This window comes from Notolepis coatsorum, assembly GCF_963971535.1.
Source record: "Notolepis coatsorum genome assembly, chromosome: 6".
NCBI lineage: Eukaryota > Metazoa > Chordata > Actinopteri > Aulopiformes > Paralepididae > Notolepis > Notolepis coatsorum.
The window spans coordinates 49,643,122-49,663,827 of NC_140170.1; the positions used below are offsets into that span (position 1 = coordinate 49,643,122).

A 20,706-nucleotide genomic window follows, 5' to 3' on the forward strand; every position below is an offset into this window, starting at 1 on the left:
ATTCCAAGCATTAAAACAAAAGGCTGACTTTCCAAACTCAGTCTGCACTATGGGGACCACACTAGACCCTTTCACTGCCACACGACAGAAGGTTAGCCCTTTACTATCACACAACCGACGGCATTGCTCCATCGCCGTCGGTTGTGTGATAGTAAAGGGCTAACCTTCTGTATTGTCACAGTGAAAGTTAACCGGCTGTCGTGTGGCAGTGAAAGGGTTAAGCATCAGCCAGTCATTTGAGCAGGTCAGATAGTCCATAGGTTCAATCTATTAATATTAATTAATAATATTCCTGGCAATGGCTTTAAAGTTAAACAGATACCAATGTTTATTTTGCCTCTTTGCCAGAGAAGACCAAATTACTTTATCATGCAGGATGCAATGGTGAGTACCATATATATCACCAGTAGTACATAATGCATAATAATAATAATAATAATAATAATAATAATAATAATAATAATAATAATAATAATAATAATAATAATAATAATAATAATAATAATAATAATAATAATAATAATAATAATAATAATAATAAATAACAACTTTATTTGTATAGCACTTTTCATACAGAAATTGCAGTTCAAAGTGCTTCACAACAGTGAAAGATACAGGCATAAGCGAGCATAACAAATTAAATAAAAGATAGAGAGGTAGCAAGGTAAGGTAAATCACATTTTTACAGTAATATAAATAATAAAATAGAATGATAGACCGTGTCTAGAGGTTTCAGAGTGGAAGGAGCAACATTTCTATGAATCACATCTCCATAACCCAAGACGGATAGAAAAACTACTTCAATGACCCTCTTTCTGCTCATCTATCTGGACAGTCAGGCCTCTTGGTTCCTTTTCTCACATCCTATCTGTTCACCAGTCTCTCCCAGTAAGTTTCAAGATGCAGAGCTCCCTTCCCTCACTGACCAGGACTGTTCTTTATGTCCAAACATGAACTGAACCCTGCTTTTCTGCTTTCTCTTCCTCCTCCTCTCAATAGTGAGATCTCCCCAGGCCAGAAGGTCTCAGTCAAGCTGTCCTTCAAGCCCAGAAGGACGGGCCTGAGGAAGCTCCTGGTGGACTTTGACTCAGACAAGCTGAAGGACGTGAAGGGCGTGGCCACTCTGCTGGTCCGTAGAGGGATGCTAATCATGGACTACTGACCGCACCCCCACCACTAACACCACCACCACACACCACGTGACAGTGGTGCTGCACCACTTTGTGAGGTTAACGGCCCAACAGTACATGATTACACACCTGTCTAAAATGTAACAATGGTGTAAATGTAACAAGGTCTTATTAAGAGAGCTTATGACGCCAGTATAATTTTTATCTCACTGCCAGGATCCCATGCGGAAATGATGTATGCAAATCATACAGGATTTCTAAATTTGCTACCAAAATTTGTAAAACATATAGCACTACATTTGAGAGAGTTTGCTATATATGGCAACCAGTAATCTAACATATAAATAGTATAAGAAAATGCAGATATATAATAGATGAGATCTGAAGGCAAAATATGTATTGGATGTTTCCTATACATTTTCTGTAGGCAAACACAATGTGTCTTATCTTTCATGTGGGATCAGACCACACTAGCCTAAACTGTAGTGACTTTATGTACATACAGTAGTATGTGTATCTGTCAGGGTGTCCATTAGAACCCATCTCTGTCAACAATGTATACAGACATAAAGTACTTCTTGCTTGCTTCAGCATGATCCATCGCTACAAACAACAGTACAACGTACAACAGTACAACGCTGATATCGGTCTTCTTCTAATATGGGGAATCTATTTTTTAGTGATGCACTCTGGATAAATACTTCTTCTATCACTGTTGCTGTTACCAGTAACAAACCCTAAGCAAATGTATACAGAGAGCAGGAGGGATGCTGCCACCTGGTGGCTCAGTGAGTCTCTTACGGTGTTTTTTTGCCTTATGTAATATACCATAATATATATATATATAATATACCAAAGACCTTATGTTGGTACATTATTTTATTTTAGTAGCCTACTTACTTACCTGTACATCAGCCGCCAGTCAGTCTCCTGCAAACACATAATCGATTGAAGTGGAGCGAATGAAAGCCTGAAAACTACTATATTAATATTTTTTTTTATGAGACCTTTTGATGTGACTGACTTAAATGTTACTTTCATAGATGATGTGATGTGATGAGCGCTATGGCCTGAACCCATGGTGGTTATAGCTTACACTATGAGTTCATACAATGTGAAGGAGTCAAATGGGAAGCGTGTTGGATAATGTGAGGATTTTCTTTAGCCTGTGTGTGGTATGACTTTTGGTTTCATTACTAAACTGACTCTGGCCATGATAGGGATGATAGGAAGCAGGATTAATTACTCATCCAGATTAATTGAAATAACTTCAAGAGCTGTTTATAACCAGAGATTGTGTTTTTACATACAAAAAACATTACAAGACATCATATGAACCAATTGACCAAGTATCATTTGACAAACTCCTCACCATGTTGAGGATCATATAGGATTATTTTTCAGTCTTCTGGCAAACAGTATTCCTGCTTTTCCCCATATGTCTGATTATTTATATTATGTGTCATTATATTTATGGATCTTGATGACATTCCTTTGCACTTACTTCCATTACATATTACGATGACAATGAAGATGATTGTATCCGTTTGATCTATTCAGCACTATTGACGAGCACATATGTAAGACAATTGTTTTGTGTACAAAGAGGTCCTTGAGCATGCGTTTCGTTTTTTTAAATAAAGAACTTCTTTTTACAAGTATTTCTTTGGTCTGACATTTATGTATACATGTACAACAAATCATGTTCTGTCTACATGTTCTTAAAATATCCTAGTGCAGACCAGTACAGTACGACTCGGCGAGTCGGCGCCGCCCCATCAACACAATAACACAGTATGATATGACACGGCAGAATATACAGTATGGCTCCCCACACACACACACAGCGGCATCACTTATGAAAAGTTATTAGGTTATTAGGTACTCACCATGGTTGCAGCTGACGCGCCTTCTCGTCGACAAAGTTCTCCAAGTCCTGTGGGTATTCTCCTAAACTTTTCTGCAGCTGAGCGAATTTCAGGTCTCCTCAATGAATTAATCCGAGAGAGGAATCCGAATTTCAATCAATCAAACAATGCTGTTTGTTTAGACATTAAGACTCGCATAACGTTAGCTAGCTATCTCCGGGGTTCCCTCCAGCCTAAACGTATTGTTGTTTTGATTCGAACGTGGCCGCGAGCCGTGTATATTTTCCCCAACGCAGTTTCACCGAGGCGATGATGTCGTCACGTTTAGCTTTTAATGTGATTTGATTGGTCAATCGGTGGAAACGTTCTGGACTGGCCCGCCTCCAGAGTGGCAAATTTGAAGACGCTAGACTACTTTGCTGTCAGACGGCCCGTGTTAAGGCGTGGGAACCCCTTTATTACTGTAAGCTCAAATCTTATTGGCTAATAATTGGTTGTGGAGTCTACAACCATGAACCACAATGTGGACGCTAGAAAAAGACACCTCCCCCCTCCCCTCTGTTCTCTATTCTGCCTGAGCTGCAGTGAGCACAGAGTGACTGCCAGCCTGCCCCAGTGAGTCTGACAGTGTTAGAGAGAGTGAGAAGGAGAAGAAAAAGAAAATTATAACACAGAGATGAAAAATAATCCAATCAAAGATCAGCACTATACTATATCACCATATAACTCTGTATGATAGCATACTAGTGCTGTACATACCGTATATATATACATTTACCGCATTATCTGTCTGAATATACCTGCATATAATTATATATACCTACTTATACACCCGCACATAACTCTGTATGATGTACAATAATGCTGTGTATATATATATATATATATCCGTCTCTACATAATCATTTTTACATATCTGTAGATACTATATCTACATCTGTACATATAACTTACCTACTCTTACTAGTTATACTGCTGGCCAGTATGACTTACTACTATAGTGTCTTTATACCTGTATCACTGTACATATTAATACAACTCTGTACATGCATCTGATTAGCACTATACTCTGTAGTCGCATCTTTCCACCTGCGCGGCTCGATCTTTCAGCGTCAGGGGTCTGGGCTTTGGAGGGGCCCCGCCCCCGTCGCTTCCTGATTCTACTGCGCAGGCGCACCAACCGACCTGTAGGAGTCGCTGTCCACAACGCCCGATCCCCACCCATCAGTTTTCCCTCCCCCTAATACTGCCAATGTGTATTAGTGCGGACGACCAGCTAAACTGAAAGCAATGTGGAGCGCTGGGCTCGAACAGGGAGGCGAACCTGTTCGAGCCCAGTCTCCAGTATTCGTGGTGAGCACCTTGCCCACTGCACCACGTAGCCGCCCCAATCTAATCTAATGTTGAGTAGAAATGACCCCCTCAACTCTTCTAGTGTCTCTTACGTCATTCCTGCACCAGGGTCAGCTGTCATCTGGTTGGTGATGAACACAGCTACGTTGTACTCTAGGAGCAAAACACATGAGTTAATGAGATATACCAGACTTTGTGTATCTAAGGGGGTCGTATGATTAAAGACAGATATCTATGATAATATCTGTAGCTCTGAAGGATCACACACATACAGTACATGGTCATCATCAACATACTGTTCTGATTCATCAATATGGGAGATGAATGCAGAATCAGTCCAGTTTGAATGACACAAGCCGTCCATTCAGAGCAGCAGGGTTCATTGAGTGACTCAGACTTCAGAGGAACAATGTTTTCAAACTTTATTATCTAAAAATAATATTGTGTATACCGTTTACTTTTACTCTTACTCATAGTATATATTCAGATTCAAATTCTTTATTGCCTATATTTATTGTTAACATATAATATAAACGATGGGGCATCTGCATCTTTGTTTACACTGTTTATTTTTATATTCAGATCTAATTGCATTTATGTCTTTCTACTATTACCCTGCCCATACCTGTACTCCCCCATCCCCATGCTGCTATGACACCAGAATTTCCCCAAGGGGATCAATAAAGAAATATCTTTAAAATGTTAGTGTTGTGTTCACTCAGTTAAAGACGGTCAAGATTGAGTAGTTTCTTGTGATATCTCACATTCACATAAGTTATTTAGATTAACTTCACAGTAACAAATACATGGGCTGTCCAAAAGGTTTCAAAACTAACTTATGTTTTTTTAGTGCAAGGGTTCAATTGATGCTGTCACCCAGACTGATTAGGAAAATAAATCCACGTTGGCAGGTTCTGGCTCAGAATCTGCAGGACAGCATCCTGCTTTACTGGTAGGTGGAAGAACAAAGTGTTTCACCTCTTTGTCAGGTGTGTTGAACCCACTTAAATCTGCTTCATATGTATAGACAGTTTTCTTTACCCTTTTATTTTATTTTTTATTTATCCAGGCAGGTCAATTAAGAACAAATTCTTATTTACAATGACGGCTTGGTGAGCGGACAAAAGGGCCCATCGAAGGGTAACAGGGAAAGGGGACACAAAATAAATAAATAAAATAGAAAAGAGACGGATGATACATTGATCACAGAGGTAAGGGAAATAATTAAAACACACATCAAACCAAATAAAATTACAAGGTATGTAATACATGAAGCAGAACATACAAATTACAGTTTGTACAGTTAAAAGGCTGGGTGACAGTTGCAGGTGTGTGTAAACAACTCTGCGATAGTCCTTAAAAGTAGTGAGGGCAGTCAATTTGTCCAAGTCTTTTGCATCTCGTTTCAACTGCTGGAAGCAGCAAATTGGAAGGAGGATTGACCAACTAGCGAGATATGGTGAGCAGCTCTGGTGTTATAGGGAGTAGATGACAATTCTAACAGGTGTATCAAATAAGGAGGGGTCAGACCAAGGAGGGTTTTGTAAATGAGTGTAAGCCAATTAATTTATCGCCGAGTGTAATGATGGCCAATTTACAGATGTGTAATACAGACTGTATTTCACCTTGACATTAGGGCGCGGCATAATCTACCTTCATCAGAAAGCTCTACAGGTGTTATTGGGATGCATGTTGTTGGTCATATGGCTCTCGCCAGGAGAGGAAAGACAAAGACTTCCACCGTTCCCCCAACAGCTTCTTCAGAACATCTACATTTACATTTAGTAATTTAGCTAAACGCTTTCATCCAAAGCGACTTACAAATTGTAAACAAGTCAGCAGGAGGGGTCAGCCTCTCTGGCAGCCAAGGGTCAGTGGCATTGTTGGTCAAATAGTGTCAAACTTGAGTGTTACACTCTGAGTGCATACTAGTATATTAGCATGATAGGTAGTAGTATAAGTATAGTAGCATAGCAGTAAGATACAGTAAGAAGGTTAAGTCTTTTTTAAATTTAATTTAAGATATTGATTGAAGAAGTGTGTTTTTATAGTAAAACGGCTGAAAATTGGGCGGGTTTCATCTGTCCTGAATGTGGTGGGGAGTTCGTTCCACCACTGTGGAGCGAGGACAGAGAATAGCCGGCTTCTCTTTGATGACCCCCGCGGAGCTCGGATAGGAGTGGATCTCAGGCGGCCAGAAGATGCAGAGCGTAGGGGTCCTGAGGGTGTGTAGTTACTAGAGACCATTGACTGGAGGTAGGAGGGAGCCGTTCCCCTCGCTGCACAGTATGCCAGGTCAAGGGCCTTGGCCCTTGATGCTCTCCAGGTAAATGGTAAATTAACTGCATTTACAGTATATAGCGCTTTTATCCAAAGAATTTTACATTTTGTTCCTCACATTCACTCACTCACACATTCACACACAGACGAGAGGCAACCATGCATACTCATCGGGAGCAGCTAGGGGTTAAGTGTCTTGCTCAAGGATACTTCGACATGCTGCTCTGGAGGAGTGGGAAATGGGAATCGAACCAGGAACCTTGCGATTACCAGACGACTGCTCTACCTCCTCTACCTCCTGAGCCACAGTCGCCCCCAGGTGTGGGATAGTCTGTAGGCTCCTCGTCCCGGTTCACCGCCCACAGGGCCTGTCTCCCCCGAAGAACGGTGGACATCACTGTCTTTCCACTTCCTGACAGCGTGTGTCACAATAACACCTGCGGTGCCTCCGATGGTGTGGTAGAGTTCACCGCTGAAATGTCACTGTAACCTTTTCCAAACCTTTGAAATATGATACCTTTTATGGCATCAATACAATTTCTTCAATACTATTGAGTATCGAAAAATGCTGTGGTACCGAAATTTGGTATCGAATGAGACTGTGAGCCAATAAGCATTTTGTTCCAAGATATAACGTTTTTTTCTCTTCAACCACAATACAAAATCATCCAAAATGTAACGCGATGCACGTAACTCTGCACAGTTGGGTATCGAGGGGGGGGGTTCCGCTTTTGGTATCTGTATCGAATCCCAGGCATCGGTATTGGCACCGGTATCGAACATTTTTAAATGATACCCAGCCCTAATTAAAGGGGATCTACTGTATTGTGAAAATGGCATTTTCCTGTGTTCTGCATTGTGAAATGTTAACTATGTGCAATGCATTGTGCCTTTTCTGCAGTTCCGCTGTGACAGGAACCCTCCCTCTTGAAATGAGCCATTTGCAGCCAGTAAATATATCTTGATAAAATGTGTACAAGATGGCGGCTCACGCATAAATCTTCTTTTCTACCTAAAGTTTAACCTAAAATATGTTTCCGACAAAAAATGTTGCGACAACATTGCAATGCTATTGCTGGATCTTGAGACATATTTGATCTGCAACGTCTGGTCTGAAAGTTGGATCTGAATTTCGGTACAGGCTCACGCACCGCTGCTAGATGTGCAATAACTATCGTATTTGTACGATGAAAGCAGCTCACTCGTTGCAGGCACAGAAACAGCCCATTGAGAACAGGACTGGAACATAGGGGTATAGAGGCTGCTAGAATGCAGAATCTGTGTGATATTTTCATGAAAGAAATACATGTTTAACCCTTTCACTGCCGCACGACAAAGGGTTAACCCTTTCACTACCACACTACAGAAGGTTAACCCTTTACTATCACACTACCGTCTGTAGTGTGATAGTAAAGGGTTAACCTTCTGTAGTGTGGTAGTGAAAGGGTTAAGGGACCTCAAAGACTTATATTAACTTGTTAAAAATTACAAAAAAATATGTGCTCTTTAAACCAAGTTGTGGCTCAGACCTTCGGAGATCTTCTGTAGCCTGGAGAGCATCTGGGCCAGTTTCTGCTGCCGCTCTGCCAGCTCGCCTCGGCCAGAGAAGTCCACACGAAACAGAGCCATGATGGAGTCAATGATCTGACGGGGGAGAACAGAGGTGGTGAACAGCAACGTCTGGGCTGGATCCCTTTTTTATATGTAGAAAATATGACCTTAATGCCAAGAGAGATCATTAGTGAATATAAGGAAGTGGACCCAGAGCAGTTTTAGTATTTTTTTGCCATATATGTATACAGTATAAAAAAAATTGTTGTACTCATCTAGCAGGCTGTATTCTTATATTTTGTAATATAACAAATGTTATAACATTGAACTTGCAGCGCAACATTTGTAGTAGTTAGTTAGTAGTATTAGTTTTATTCAGTCATCACACACAATACAATATTCACAATCATTCAAGACTGTCTTTGATGTTGGCAGTGACTGAAAAGGTACAGGCTGAAGCATAATGCTTATACATGCCTATCCTATATTATTATGTGTGCTTTTGTGTTCAACGTCAAACAATTGTGCAACTTTATACACCATTTATTTTAATAAATAACTTATTTGGAACTTACCCTTGTGTTTGCTATTGTATTGAAATTATGTTTTTAAGTTGCAGGAAATTACAGCAAATGGCTTTCTTTTCTTTATTGCAAATTCTTTGGACCACCCCCTTGCGCCTCGGCACCATCTTGTTTGAAAGCCCTGTGACTACAACCATTTCAAGCATCTTTATCATTTATTTTTCCAAACTACGTCTAAATGAGACTGAGACTGGTCCACGTGCTGATATTCAGTCTCTATCACACTTTTACATGGAAGAGAAGAAGAAAAATATAGGAATGTAAATTTTAATCGTATTTTGACTGAGTGATTCTAATAATTGTGGGAGATTTTGCATTTCAAAATGACTGTGATAAGCGTCAACTACATGTCCCTTAGTCAATTAACTTGGCGTACCCTGGGAAGCAACCGTTGTGATTGGAGGATCAAGAAAAGAGAGCAGGTTTGAGATGGGTCAATTTAGCTGTTTTTGGATACTCTAAATTGAGTCCTATAGAGCCAAATACTACATGGCTTTTTTTTTTTTTTCCTCCATTTTCCTCCGATTTTCTCCCATCCCAATGTTAGTCGTATGCCAATTCCCAATCCCTTCCTGGTCGCTGCGCACTTACCCCCCACAGTCAGATCATCTGGGAGAGTGGAGGCTACCACGTGCTTCCTCCGACACACGTCCAGCCAATCACCGCTTCTTTTCACCTGGCAGCGCGGATTCTCATTGAGAGGGCGTAGCGTGTGGGAGGATCACACTATCCCCCTCAGGTCCTATCCGCGCTTAGCAGGCGCCCCAACCGAACTGTAGGAGTCGCTGTTTACAACGACCCGGACCCACCCCGCCAGCTTCTCCCACCCTCTAATACAGCCAATTGTATTAGTGTGAGCGGCCAGCCAAGCTGGTGACAGCCCCGGAGCTGTGAGCTGGATGGGTTGGTGACGAACGCAATCTCCGCTCGGCCACCTAACCGCCCACATGGCTTTTCTTTTAATGAAATAATATAGATATTATCGTAGCATGCCTGTATAAATTACACCACTGCTTCGACAACTCTCTTCCTACTACCATATACACTGAACAAAAATATAAACGCAACACTTTTGTTTTTGCTCCGATTTTTCACGAGTTGAAATCACTTCTCCTTTGCCAAGATAATCCATCCACCTGACAGGTGGCATATCAAGATGCTGATTAGACAGCGTGATTATTGCACAGGTGTGCCTTAGGCTGGTCACAATAAGGGCGCGTTCACACCTACCCTGTTTGGTCCACTTTAAGTGGACCATGGTCCCTTTAGATCGATAGTCCGTTTGGTTTGTACAGGTATGAACGCAAACCGAACTATAATGAGGACCAAACAACCGAACCATGGTCCTCTTGAAAAGTTAGGACTCGGTTAGTTTCAAAGTGGACCATGGTTCGTTTGCTGTTGGTGTGAACGCGATCGAACTTTATATAGTATCTAATCTAGAGCAAATGAGTGACATAAGTGTTGCGTAAGTGTTGCGTTTATTTATTTTTTACTATATATATATAATTTATGTTATGACCAATGTTCCCTCTAATTATTTTTTGGTCTGAGCAAACACTCAAACCTCCTGAGCAGACATCAGCAACTACTGAGCAACATACGTCACCTGCCGATTAACCGGTTAGTTGATATGCGGCGGTTTGTAAAAAATCTGAGAATCTTAATTTCCCTTAATGTCTAACATAAAAATATATACATTTAGCTGATACACAGAGAAATAATACAAAAAGGCATATTATATTCCTTAATCAAATATTTATTTGACCATTGATTGACGATACAGAGCATAGTCCTTACTTTGGCGGCGGCGGTGTGAGTTGTGTCACTAACTTTTGTCTTTTTAGGAGGCTGACTAGTCATTATTTTATTAAGTGAATTATAATGCGACTCCAAGGGTGACCATATTGTGATTTTTTTTTAAAGAGGACACTCTGCCTTACGCCTCAAGATACTTAATCAAAGTTTACTCAAAGATGCCTTATCATATTTAAAGTATACCTCCTCTGTATGGATATAAAATTATTGTTTATATTATTTTATATAACAAAATAATATCTCTCTATAACCAAAGTTACTCAACATGTATTATGTTTTACTGTATTATGCCTAAAGTAATCTATCTGACAAATCGCAAGAAAATAACTAAATCAACCTATGACAAAATAATATATATTTTCAAGTCTTACTGGACTAAATAAATAACAAGAAAAATATGATGTAATGTTTTAAATAATACCTCTTCTGTATTAGAAAATCCAGCTTTAAAAAATATATCTTTATCTTTTCAATGTAATGTAAATTATAAAACAGTAACCTCACAAAGATACTAATTTAAAAGTGCACTATGCAGTTTCAGATTTGTTGCAATTAGTGTACTAAACTCATTTATTACACACATAATCCTTAGAATGATTGTATCATAAGCATCTTATCAAACCAAAACATAATTTTGAGGCATCAAAATAGTTTTAAATGATTTTCTTTCTCTCTCTGTATAGCTGCATTCTTCAATCAATTTGGTCAACTTTGCCATCAAACTCTCGCCTCGCACTGCTTTGTTTGTAATGTTTTGCTGTGTCCATGTGAGCTTTGAGATCGCCAGCACCTTTATTAGACACATAAACATATGGTCAAGCTTTGCACGCGTTGCACTCCGCTTCCAATTAGTCTCGACCGGGATGATAAATTGGAAGTTTTCTCTGCAGTTCATCTGTAATGTACATTTTCGCGTTTGCATTGTGAGGAGCCAGCAATGCTGGTCGGATCTGTCCACTTCCTCATCTGTTGTGTGTGTCTGTGTGAGCGTGCAGTAGCGCTGCCCACAAAGCACTGAAAGCGGGGCTTCTCTTGGTAACGTCACACGCAACAGGGTTAGGGATGGTTAGGGATGTCCCGATCACATTTTTTTGCTCCCGATCCAATCCCGATCATGTGATTTTGAGTATCTACCGATACCGATCTTTCCCAATCCGATCAAAAAAAAATATATATATATATATATATATATTTTATTTTTATTTTTTTATCCCAATTTCTCACATTACATTCACCCTGAATGTTGACGTTATCCAGGTGAAAAGTTAACTTCATTCAAGCGAGGCATTGCAATCCTTGACATAAATCATTTGATGTATAATTAAATCAAAGGAAATTAACACTTTGAGTGCCAGCGACGAGATTTCTCGTTAGTTCATGCCAACAGTTGAGTGTCAGCCGACGAGAGATCTCGTTTTGAATCGTTTTTTTTTATTGGCGATTTCCATTAATATTTCATCAATCTAGCCTCCCGTTAGCACTGCAAACTCTCTCTGAGCTCCATTGGGAAAATACCGCCCCCTATCGTCTCTCCCTGTGGTACTGCACCCCTTTGGATTGGATTGAATGAAACGCATGGGGGGAAAAGAATCCTGCTTCCACATTTTACTTCTCAGGCATGTAACTCGAGCCGATCGGATTCATTGTGGACCATCAGAACAGCGTGGAATCTGTGTTTCGACCACCCAGCGTTGGATCAATAAACGCAATTGATATTTGGAATGGCGATCAGGAATTGGAATAATCTTTTTGGAGAACATCTGATCTGAGGTAAGGAATCTATTTTTACCAGTCTTGGGATAATCAGAGCTTTTTTCACAGAGATATCAACGTGGGCCCTATGTGTGTATGTGCGTGCGTGTGTGTGTGTGTGCTGATCAGGAAATGGATAATCGATTTTTCAGCCCGCTTCTATAGCGTGCATAAGTACACATATACTATCGATAATCTAGTGTTTATTTGAAAACGATTCATAAATAGGCAGAAAAATTTCAACGTTTTTTGTGTATTCCAGTATATTCCAGATCACAGAATCTTCTGAAATGTTCTGGAACTTTCATAAAACGAGCGTTTTTCAAAATGGTATAAAACGGAAATGAACCGATTAAAAAAGAATCTGTTTCGACAATGTTGACTGCAAACAAGTCATTGATAAGCGACGGCGATATTATACACATAGCCATAATTTAAGATATAGTTTATGCGTTCGCAAATATGAGAGCTCTATCATTGAAGTGGGTGGTGGCACGCAACGGGGTTCCGGGGCACCGGACCCATGTCACGGAAAGTGTTAATGAGCCACAGAAATAGTGTTGGTCCATGGTTCGTTTCTACGTCGTTTCTCTCTTGGACGTTGGTTCAATTAAGATGAGCTGACTATCGATTCTATGGTCAACAAGTACGTCACTCAGCGATTAATCGACCCGTCATTTAATCATTCCCATCCCTAGCCAATTGACCTATCTCAAAAACCTGCCCTCTTTTCTTGATCCTCCAATCACAACTGTTGCAGTTTGAGAACTATAACTAGACGGTGCAAGGCGGAGTCTCCAGCGTAGTTCACCAGCGGCCATCTTGCCCCAGGCAGCACACCCACTCATAACATGAATGTCTATGGTGCATGTACTATTGAAATAACCATAGCTTGCTAAATTTTCAACCGATTTACAAACAGTTTGGTTTATTAACGTGGCTATGATTCAGGATGCTTGGACATGTTGAAATTATTTTCATATGAAAGTCCATTATAAGTATGCAGTATGATAACTACATCTCTGACGTTTATAACAAACCAAACCATTTGAAAATGTTGCAAGCTATGGTTATTTCAATAATACATGCACCATAGACATTCATGTTATGAGTGGGTGTGCTGCCTGTGGCAAGATGGCCACCATGTGGCAACGTCGGTCTCAATTGGCCAGCAGCGCGGGTGAGTCATCTAGCCTTTATATCTATGGAGATAACAGGTCCATACCAGAAGTTTGAAGACCCCTCCTTCTTCATGGAACTTGGCTGCTACAAAGTCCAACAGCTCCATCTGGTGTTCACCTGGGGGAAGAGCAGTAGTAGAGCATGGCTTCACATCCGGAACTACAGGTGTAACTATACACACATTTTTCAGATTTTACACACGTTTCAATATTTGGCTCAGAATTTATTTTTTAATTAATTTTATTTCAAAGTTGTAAATAATGAAAATGCGCTTTAAACATTATGCTAATAGCAGTAACCATACCATAACACCAGTTAAACTGAGGTTTTTGATTCTGTATCGAGATTGAGATTGTTACAACCCAAATTAAAAAGATAATTCTCACTGTGGGACCCAGGCTCATTGAATGATATCACAAACTACTAGTGTTGTCATGTTTTTAGATTCAGAGTTAATTATATTGTTTACACTGTTTATTATTATTATTATTATTTTCCCATCATATTTTTATACTTTTTATACCATACCTGTACCTCCCCTCCCCCCTCCCCCATGCTGCTATGACGCCCGAGTTAACCCTTTCCCGCCTCTGTACCCTTCAACTGAGCCAAGACTCAGACCACCTCTCTTCACACTGGTCTAAATGAGCGGCTGTGTATTGGTACTGGTATAGGCCCGAGCATACAGCACGTTGTGCAGGACGGCGCCGTGGTCCACATTAAACCTGTCCGCGATGTCTTTCAGCCTGTCTGGGCGACTGGCGAGGACAGGGGCCAGTTAACCCTTTCACTGCCACACGACAGCCGGTTAACCCTTTCACTGTGACAATACAGAAGGTTAATCCTTTACTATCACACAACCGACGGCGATGCTCCATCATTAGCATCATTAGCTCCGCATTAGCGGAGCTAATGATGCTAATGATGGAGCATCGCCGTCGGTTGTGTGATAGTAAAGGACTAACCGTCTGTCGTGTGGCAGTGAAAGGGTTAAGGACAACATGGGATGCAAAAAAAAAGGCTTTACACATTTCACATACATTGGAATTCTGGATAGTATCAAACTCTCTTAAATGCCTTGCTTATGCTTAAGGTTGCTTACCTGTTAAGCCCTAGCCCTATTTTCCGAAAATCTGCCTAGAAATACATACCTAAGTAAATGGAAGATTGCTCCACTTCTACAAGGTCCATTTGCATGTTCTTGGTATCTAGGGACATCTATGGATATCATGGAATGTATTCCCAGTGTCAGAAATATTTTGTCTGTTACTAGGCTTGAGTAAATTGTGATGAAACAAAGGAGAATATAAATTATGATTTTTTCTTTGCATTTTTGCCAGTGAATAACACCATGTTAAAATTGTGCAACCTCCGACCTCGCTCACTGAGCTCATTCAGCACCTTCTTGAGATCATGTGTACATAGAATCTAAGCAAATTAATAAAGGGAAGATGATTAAACAGAAGGATTTGTAGATACAGTAATAATTATAATCCATTTGAATTATACATAATACATTTATTTATGAACTATAAATGACATTATTATGACATATCATACATCTATGGATAGGGGAAAAGCTCCTCTTTCCAATGGCAGTGTTAAATCTGGATTTTACTGTAAAAGAGAGATAGAATTTGCATTCTTCCAATAAATTCTTATTTTCGGAACATTTTAAAAACATCGGTAAACAAACGTAGTGCTGAAAATATACACTTTGACTGCTGTTTTGATAGGGTTAGGGTCTTTACTCTTGGCTACATTTGAAAAAGAAAACCAACATTAATTAATACGGTCGATTTATGATAAAACAGCAGGGTCCCCCAATTGTATACTCTAAGTCACTGTAAATGAGGGAAACCTTGGTGTTATATGAATGATTTTTCAGAGCAAATACTGTGCAAAGTTGTAGGTATGCGTCCACGGTGGAGCAGTGTGACTTGAGGAGGATACAAAGTGTGCTCCGTGTCGATGAAGATGACCTTCCCTCCCGTGTAGCCGTCCTCGCCTGGGAGCTGAGCTGTGACTGGACGACAGACACACGGAGACTCGGTGTGAACACGGACAAAGAAACTATAAAAGGAAGGGTCATCACGTCAGAATACCAGCGTTCTACGCTCTGCTTGGTGCCAGTTCAAAATAGACCAGCTATCTGAGGAAATATACATCAAGCAATATATGAAACATTATGCCACAAATTGACAATGATTCTGACATTCGTTTAACCTGATAATTGAGGAGATGGCGATCCCGTTCAACGCAATGTCGACCGAACTGAGCGTTTCCACACTTGTGCGTTCACGTGCTACACAGTGACGTGATGACCCTTCCTTCTTTTATAGTTTCCGTGACATAGACGGGAAGCCACGTTCGTGATTGGAGGATCAAGAAAAGGTTTGAGCTAGGCCAGGGTTTGAGCTAGGACTAGGTCAATTCATTTTCCACAGGGTGTGTGTGTGTGGAGGTGGGCTTTCCTAAATCACTTACCACAAAGGGTGTGAGAGAGCTGGGTCTTCCCTGTCCGAAACTCTGTAGAATAACATATTGTGCTTGAAACCACAGGAGGATATCAGGGTCAGAGGAACGGAGTATACACTGTAGCAGGAAGACTACTTACCTCCAAACGCCTCTGTGATAGCCATACTCTCCATACCTCCACCCATAAGTTTACTGTAGAGAGGAAGAATTTCGGGATTATGAAGACTTTGTTATGATTATATTTTATATGTTCAGTAGTGGTAGATACTGATCAAGTTAGGTTAAGACTTGTTTAAAAAAGATTACGGTGATCCAAGAATCCCCTACACCTAATTTGTGTATGAGTATTTGTGCATGTTGGGGGATAAATCTTAACTCGAACTCTTGGCTCCCGGTGGTGATGTGGAACACTTGTTTCCTCTTCGTGCTGCACTCAAAGGCTGTTTGGAAACCACTGGTCTACAATGGGACAAGCAAATGTGCATAAGACATTATCCAAGATATTAAACTGTCATTTCCTTGTTCTCTATGTCAATTTTCACCTCAAAGTCTCATCTAAAGCCAGATACGGTATAGTGCTCAGAACTGGTGATGTGGTTTAGACCGTTGGTTTTTAAAGTGGGATCCGGTCGATTTCACTAATATTCCATTCCACATGTAAATGGTATAATGGACTGCATTTATACATCTCTTTTATCCAAAGCGCTTTACAACTCGTGCCTCACATTCACCCGTTCACTCACACATTCACACACCGACGGCGGAGGTAACCAAGCAAGGACCGGTGCCGACCTGCTCATCAGGAGCAGTTAGGGGTTAAGTGTCTTGCTCAAGGACACTTCGACACGCTGCTGGGAGGAGCCGCAATTTTACCAGGAACCTTCCAATTACCTCCTGAGTCACTATGGCCCCATGTACATAGATTCAAATTACAGTACAATGTAAAGAAGTTCGGCATCCAACCAGAGTGCAAATGTACAGTAATATACAAGTGCAATAGTAATATTACAATATACAGGTGATTAAACTGGGTATAAAATATATAAATGAGTGTAGTGCTAATCAGATGTATGTACAGAGTTGTAATATGATATGTACAGTGATACATGTATAAAGACAGTACGGTAGTAGTCATACTGGCCAGCAGTGTAGCTACTATAAATGTAGGTAAGGGATATGTACAGATATAGATATAGTATCTACAGATATGTAAAAGGATTATGTGCAGGTAAGTACAGACAGGTGTGAATAAATATATATACGGTATATACAGCATTGTACACACTATCATACAGAGCTATGGGTTATATGCATTGCAGATGTATAAGTAAGTATATAGAAGCATTATATGCAGGTATACTCAGACAAATATGTATATACCGGTATATATATGCTGTATATACACTGTTGTACAAGCTATCATACAGAGTATATAGTATGTACCCCATGCCGGCCTGGGATTAAATTCCACCAGAGCATTCTCTCCTGTGTCGCCCCTATTCTGTCTCCCTCTCTGCATTCCAACTGTCTCAATAATAAAAGTTAATAAAAAAAACACAACAGAATGACTTTAAGTTCCCAACGCTCTCCTCTCACCAGCATTTTCCCAGCAGCCTCCTTGATCTTTTCCACCTTGGCCTCTGACAGGCCTTTGATGTTACACAGAGCTCTCCGAGTGGTCATCTGGATCCCCTTCACTGTGCAGATGCCCACCAACTTCATCTTTTTGATGTCTGCCATGTTCTATGGATGTGGCGGGGAGAGAGAGAAGTGGACAATTCAAGCGTCAAGTCAAGTGTTCCTTGATTAATCCCTTTGGGGAAATTCATAGTGTCATAGCAGCTTGGGGGGGGGGGGTACAGGTAGGACAGGTAGTAATAATAATAGTACATAGAACGTAATAATGATAATGATAATAGTGATAACATTAGTAGTGATTAGTGAATGAGAGACCTGCACCATGTTTGTATGCAAAGATATGACATTGACTTAATTCAGCTCTACCACTCACAATTCCATGTTTCTGTAGGAGGTCAATGTCTTGGAAGAAGGACTCCTGTTGAGAAGTAAAAATAGGCTTTATCTGAGAGATAGAGAGCATTGATTGAAGTAAAATCGGCACATGGCAACACAATGTAGATTATTCTCAGGCTTGCTTTGTAATCAGTTCACCTCATCATCCTGCATCACAGAGTCATCTTCCACAACTTGGTCTTCTGCAGCAGCTTTCATGTTGATTGGAGGTCTCTATCTAGGCTAGTTACTTCCTTTACTGTAACTGAGTTGACAACTTTTGTTAGCTTGACTTGACGTTTTAACCTTCAAACTGTGAAAGTATTTCCTAAAAGTTAGCTTAATAGAAGTAACATTAGCTAGCTGACGACAACATGAGTTAGCTAATTTACCGCTCTCTAAACTTCCAATAGCTGTCGAAATATAAGTATAGGAAATGATAATGCGAGGTCACCAATCAAAACTGACTAGTCAAAAAAAACAATATATATTTTCCGTTGTCCTATGCAAATAAGATAAATAATGTTGGTTAAAGTTGGTAAAGTGAGCTCGGAAGCTTGCTCTCCCCCTTCATACGGCGGGAATCTTTGACAACTCTCTCTCGTGCGGGTCTTCAAACACACGCCTATGCAGAGCTGTGTCTACTGTACGTCTTTACGTCTTTACGTCACAGCCTGCACGTCACAGCCTGCTCTGCGTCTTCACTCAGCTCAGTAGCAGGCTTGTTCAAGATGGATTTCGGTTTGCCTCGACTAGTAGACGAGAGTAGCCGAGTGAAGCCGGGGGGCGTGTACCGGTTCCGCAACAGTAAGTGACTTCCGGGTAGGCCTGATTGGCCCCGACAGGCACGTGACGCGGCAAACTCAGGACGCGCAACGAGGCTGCTGAGAGCTGTCGCGCGGAAATAGGCTGTCTATTGCCATTCTCTAACACAAACTCTAACCTTAACCAGCTCCTTAACAGCGCCTAAACTTAACCGTTCTAACCTTAACCAACTCCGAAACAATGCCTAACCTTAACCTTAACCTTAACCATGCCTAACCTTAACCATAGAAAGAATATTGCCATTCTCTAACACAAACTCTAACCTTAACCAGCTCCTTAACAGCGCCTAAACTTAACCGTTCTAACCTTAACCAACTCCGAAACAATGCCTAACCTTAACCTTAACCATGCCTAACCTTAACCGGCGAAAGAATACACGTTAAAAAAAAATCACGTTAAAAAAAATAAATTCGATGGGATTCGAACTCGTCAACAACGGACCGCAGGATCGCAGGACCGCTGCTCTGCGAGGTGAGCTAAAGCGCTGAATGATAGTCATAGCGGATTTGGACGGTTACATCATTCCGCAAGCTCTGCCGCGCGGCAGAGAAAGTTGCGCGTCACGTGCCTGTCGGGGCCAATCAGGCCTACCCCGGAAGTCACTTACTGTTGCGGAACAGCTACACGCAGCCGGCGTAGGAGTTAAGAGGGCGGACACTGCCGATTTCACGAGAGCCTCTCGCCTAGTCTCGCGCGGCAGATACGCGTTCACGTCACCACACACACATTACACACCTGTCCAGCTCATTATAATGCGATGGCCGTGTGCAAAATTAGATCAGATTCAAATGTACAGCACACCATATACTGCTACAGTGGAATATACTATTCATATACCATAATGTATACCATCTTGTTGCGCGCTCCTGGCCGCACGCACACACAACACACTGCTGTGTGTGTGTGTGTGTCTGACAGCTTGAAGTTTATCATGATGATATGATGATAAGTTGATAACGCATAACATAATAAAGTTTTCAATCAATCAAACGTCTCATAACTCCCTGGCTGTCACATGGCTGGTGACTGACAACTTTTCTGAGCCAATAGGCGCTTTGCGCGACCGTAGCAAGTCGCTTCCCAGCCGGGAGCAGCCGGCTGAACAGGTACTGTGGAGCCTCGCTCTGAATGCTGCGCGCGGCTCGCTCCCGCGGGAGTTCCGCGCCTCGCCTCGTCAGATTTTCAGAGCAAATCGGACAACATTCTAACCGTCATGCAACGCGCTTGGCGAGGCCGTAGTAAAACCTGCGCAGATCTGCGTCCGCCTATCCCATCTCGAACAAGTCTAACGTTAGATAGAGTCCGCCTATTTTCAATAGGGTCCAGCTGCAGCGCCGGAGAATCCTCTCACTGGCATCCTGTGGCTGCCACAGGACGCGCGCTGATTAGCGGAAAGTACGGAAGTATCTCGAAGTACGTCTGCGCTGATTGGCGGCGAGGGACGTCACTCTACATTGGGCCTAGCCCCTCCCCCTTGACCAAGCTCGGTTGAGACGTGCAGATGTAGAGACTGAGAGGGTCTTGAATGAATGAATGAATGAATGAATGAATGAATGAATGAATGAAAACTTTATTTAACAGATTGCAGAATGGGTACAATACAGTACGGCTCAATACATACAATTGTTAAGGGGATGCAGACCTGAGAAAGACGTTTGTCTTGTTTCCATCAGGGTCCCCCATTTTCATTTCATATAGACATTTATGACATACACAACATACATGACATTTATGGCATAGGGACATATAGGTATTTAGTACTGATACATTTGTGACATAAACGGTATTCAAATATACAGTACTGTTACCCCTAGATCCTGACAGAGTATATACATATGATGGGGAGGGGACTGTACATTAGGAGGGGGTGGG

General features: G+C 41.2%; 2 protein-coding genes across 2 annotated transcripts in view; one reads left to right on the plus strand and one right to left on the minus strand.

Moving 5' to 3' along the window:
- The window catches only part of tgm2l (transglutaminase 2, like), a gene marked incomplete at both ends in the record, with an annotated part of 30,400 nt that extends 29,238 nt beyond the window's left edge, over window positions 1-1,162 (plus strand). The window contains 1 exon segment of the mRNA XM_084315556.1: window positions 1,000-1,162. Coding sequence (XP_084171682.1) covers window positions 1,000-1,162 — 163 coding nt within the window.
- A 3,277-nt stretch (window positions 1,163-4,439) lies between these two features.
- On the minus strand, window positions 4,440-18,228 carry LOC311230136 (meiotic recombination protein DMC1/LIM15 homolog; the record flags this gene model as incomplete). Its single annotated transcript, XM_084316312.1, has 11 exons — window positions 4,440-4,504; window positions 8,161-8,275; window positions 13,562-13,635; window positions 14,185-14,276; window positions 15,472-15,544; window positions 16,006-16,047; window positions 16,136-16,188; window positions 16,373-16,455; window positions 17,593-17,739; window positions 18,008-18,052; window positions 18,169-18,228. 11 exons carry the CDS (start codon window positions 18,226-18,228, stop codon window positions 4,440-4,442), a joined length of 849 nt encoding a protein of 282 aa, XP_084172438.1.
- Between the last annotated feature and the right edge of the window lie 2,478 nt (window positions 18,229-20,706).